We start from the raw sequence: 1927 nt of genomic DNA, 5'->3' as shown, positions 1-1927 counted from the left end.
GACTGACTGATGGAGAACATCAGACTGACTGATGGAGAGCATCAGCCTGATGGAGGACTGACTGATGGAGAACATCAGACTGACTGATGGAGAGCATCAGCCTGATGGAGGTCAGAGTGATGGAGAACATCAGACTGACTGATGGAGAACATCAGACTGACTGATGGAGAGCATCAGCCTGATGGAGGTCAGAGTGATGGAGAACATCAGAATGACTGATGGAGAACATCAGACTGACTGATGGAGAACATCAGACTGACTGATGGAGAACATCAGTCTGATGGAAGTCAGATTGATGGAGAACATCAGTTAGATGGAGAACATCAGTCTGATGGAATTCAGATTGATGGAGAGCATCAGCCTGATGGAGAACATCAGTCTGATGGAAGTCAGATTGATGGAGAACATCAGCCTGATGGAGAACATCAGACTGATGGAGGTCAGATTGATGGAGAACATCAGCCTGATGGAGAACATCAGTCTGATGGAAGTCAGATTGATGGAGAACATCAGCCTGATTGAGAACATCAGCCTGATGGAGGTCAGAGTGATGGAGAACATCGGTTAGAAGGAGAGCATCAGTCTGGAGGTCAGAGTGATGGAGAACATCGGTTAGATGGAGAACATCAGTCTGGAGGTCAGAGTGATGGAGAATATCAGCCTGATGGAGAACATCAGTCTGATGGAGAACATCAGTCTGATGGAGAACATCAGTCTGGAGGTCAGAGTGATGGAGAACATCAGACCGATGGAGAACATCAGTCTGGAGGTCAGATTGATGGAGAACATCAGTCTTATGGAGGTCTGAGTGATCCTTTGAGTGGTCTTCATGAACAGGGGTCTTCAGTAGGGGGTCAGGTCAGAGTCTTCTTCTTTGAAGACCTTAGGATCTTCCAGGAGGACTCTTTGTCCCTGAAGGTAACACTTCTTGTCCCTGCAGGTCTTCAGAGTCCACCTTCCTCAGTCCGTCCCTGGAGAAGGAGGTGACGTTTCTGTCCACTCCTCTGCTGCCCATCCTCTCCTCCACCCCTGCCCCCACCCCCGCCTCGGCCTCACCGCCCGACCCGCAACCTCCGGCCGGAGACTCCGCCTCCCACAGCAGCGTCAGCATCAGGAAGCGGCGGCGGCTTGCCGCCAGTCCTGGAGGACTCCACTGGACCTCTGCAGGTCAGAACCAACAGAGTTTAATATTTGTTTCTGTAGTTTCGAGAAAATGGAACGGGTTTTAAACTTTGAGAGATGTTTGAGTGAACAGCACTGGTTTTCTATCTCCATCGTTTAAAGTTTTGCCACCAGCAGTCAGAGCTGGAGAACTGGTTTGATCGTCAGAACCGGGTCAGAACCATCAGAGACAGAAGAGCTGTGGACGTGATGTCCTGTCAAGAACGTCTGGGACTCAAACGCTCCGTCTGCTGCTTATGTTTCCTCTGAGGAGAGCTCCACTTCCTGTGGGAGTCGCTCCCTGCTTTGGCTCCACCCTTCAGGGGAACGTTAACGAGCTTCCTGTTGGACAGATTAAAGCTTCTCCGCTGGTTCTGATCCACATCTATCAGGTGTTCCTCTCAGGCTGCCGGGCTCTGTTGGACCCATCTGGTCTGAGTTAAACATCTGAAGGAGGAAATCCTGCTTCAGGCCCTTTAATCTCTGAATAATTCAGATTATTCTGTCGGATGTTTGTAATTCTGCAGCTCATGGGTCCAGTCTGTTATCACTCAGCTCGGTTTCTTCTCTTCTGTTTGTCACCAGAACTGATGCAGGATTTATTCATTAATATCTGTGTGTGTTAGCAAAATATCTGATGAACCACTTCTCTCATTTTTGCTTCAGTTATTCTGTTTGTTTCTGGAAAATTCAGGTAAATAGAATAGAATAGAATAGAATAGAATAGAATAGAATAGAATAGAATAGAATAGAATAGAATAGAATA

At 47.8% G+C, this 1927-nt stretch overlaps 1 protein-coding gene across 1 annotated transcript in view; it reads left to right on the top strand.

Moving 5' to 3' along the window:
- Nucleotides 1-940: 940 nt before the first annotated feature.
- ankfn1a (ankyrin repeat and fibronectin type III domain containing 1a) overlaps nt 941-1927 on the top strand; it is a gene marked incomplete at its 5' end in the record, with an annotated part of 48995 nt that continues 48008 nt past the window's right edge. The window contains 1 exon segment of the mRNA XM_014023351.1: nt 941-1167. Within this exon segment, the coding sequence (XP_013878805.1) occupies nt 941-1167 (227 nt within the window).

Source organism: Austrofundulus limnaeus, unplaced genomic scaffold (assembly GCF_001266775.1).
Source record: "Austrofundulus limnaeus strain Quisiro unplaced genomic scaffold, Austrofundulus_limnaeus-1.0 Scaffold364, whole genome shotgun sequence".
NCBI lineage: Eukaryota > Metazoa > Chordata > Actinopteri > Cyprinodontiformes > Rivulidae > Austrofundulus > Austrofundulus limnaeus.
Note: the sequence above shows the minus strand (reverse complement) of the source record. Positions and strands in the feature narration are given on the sequence as shown.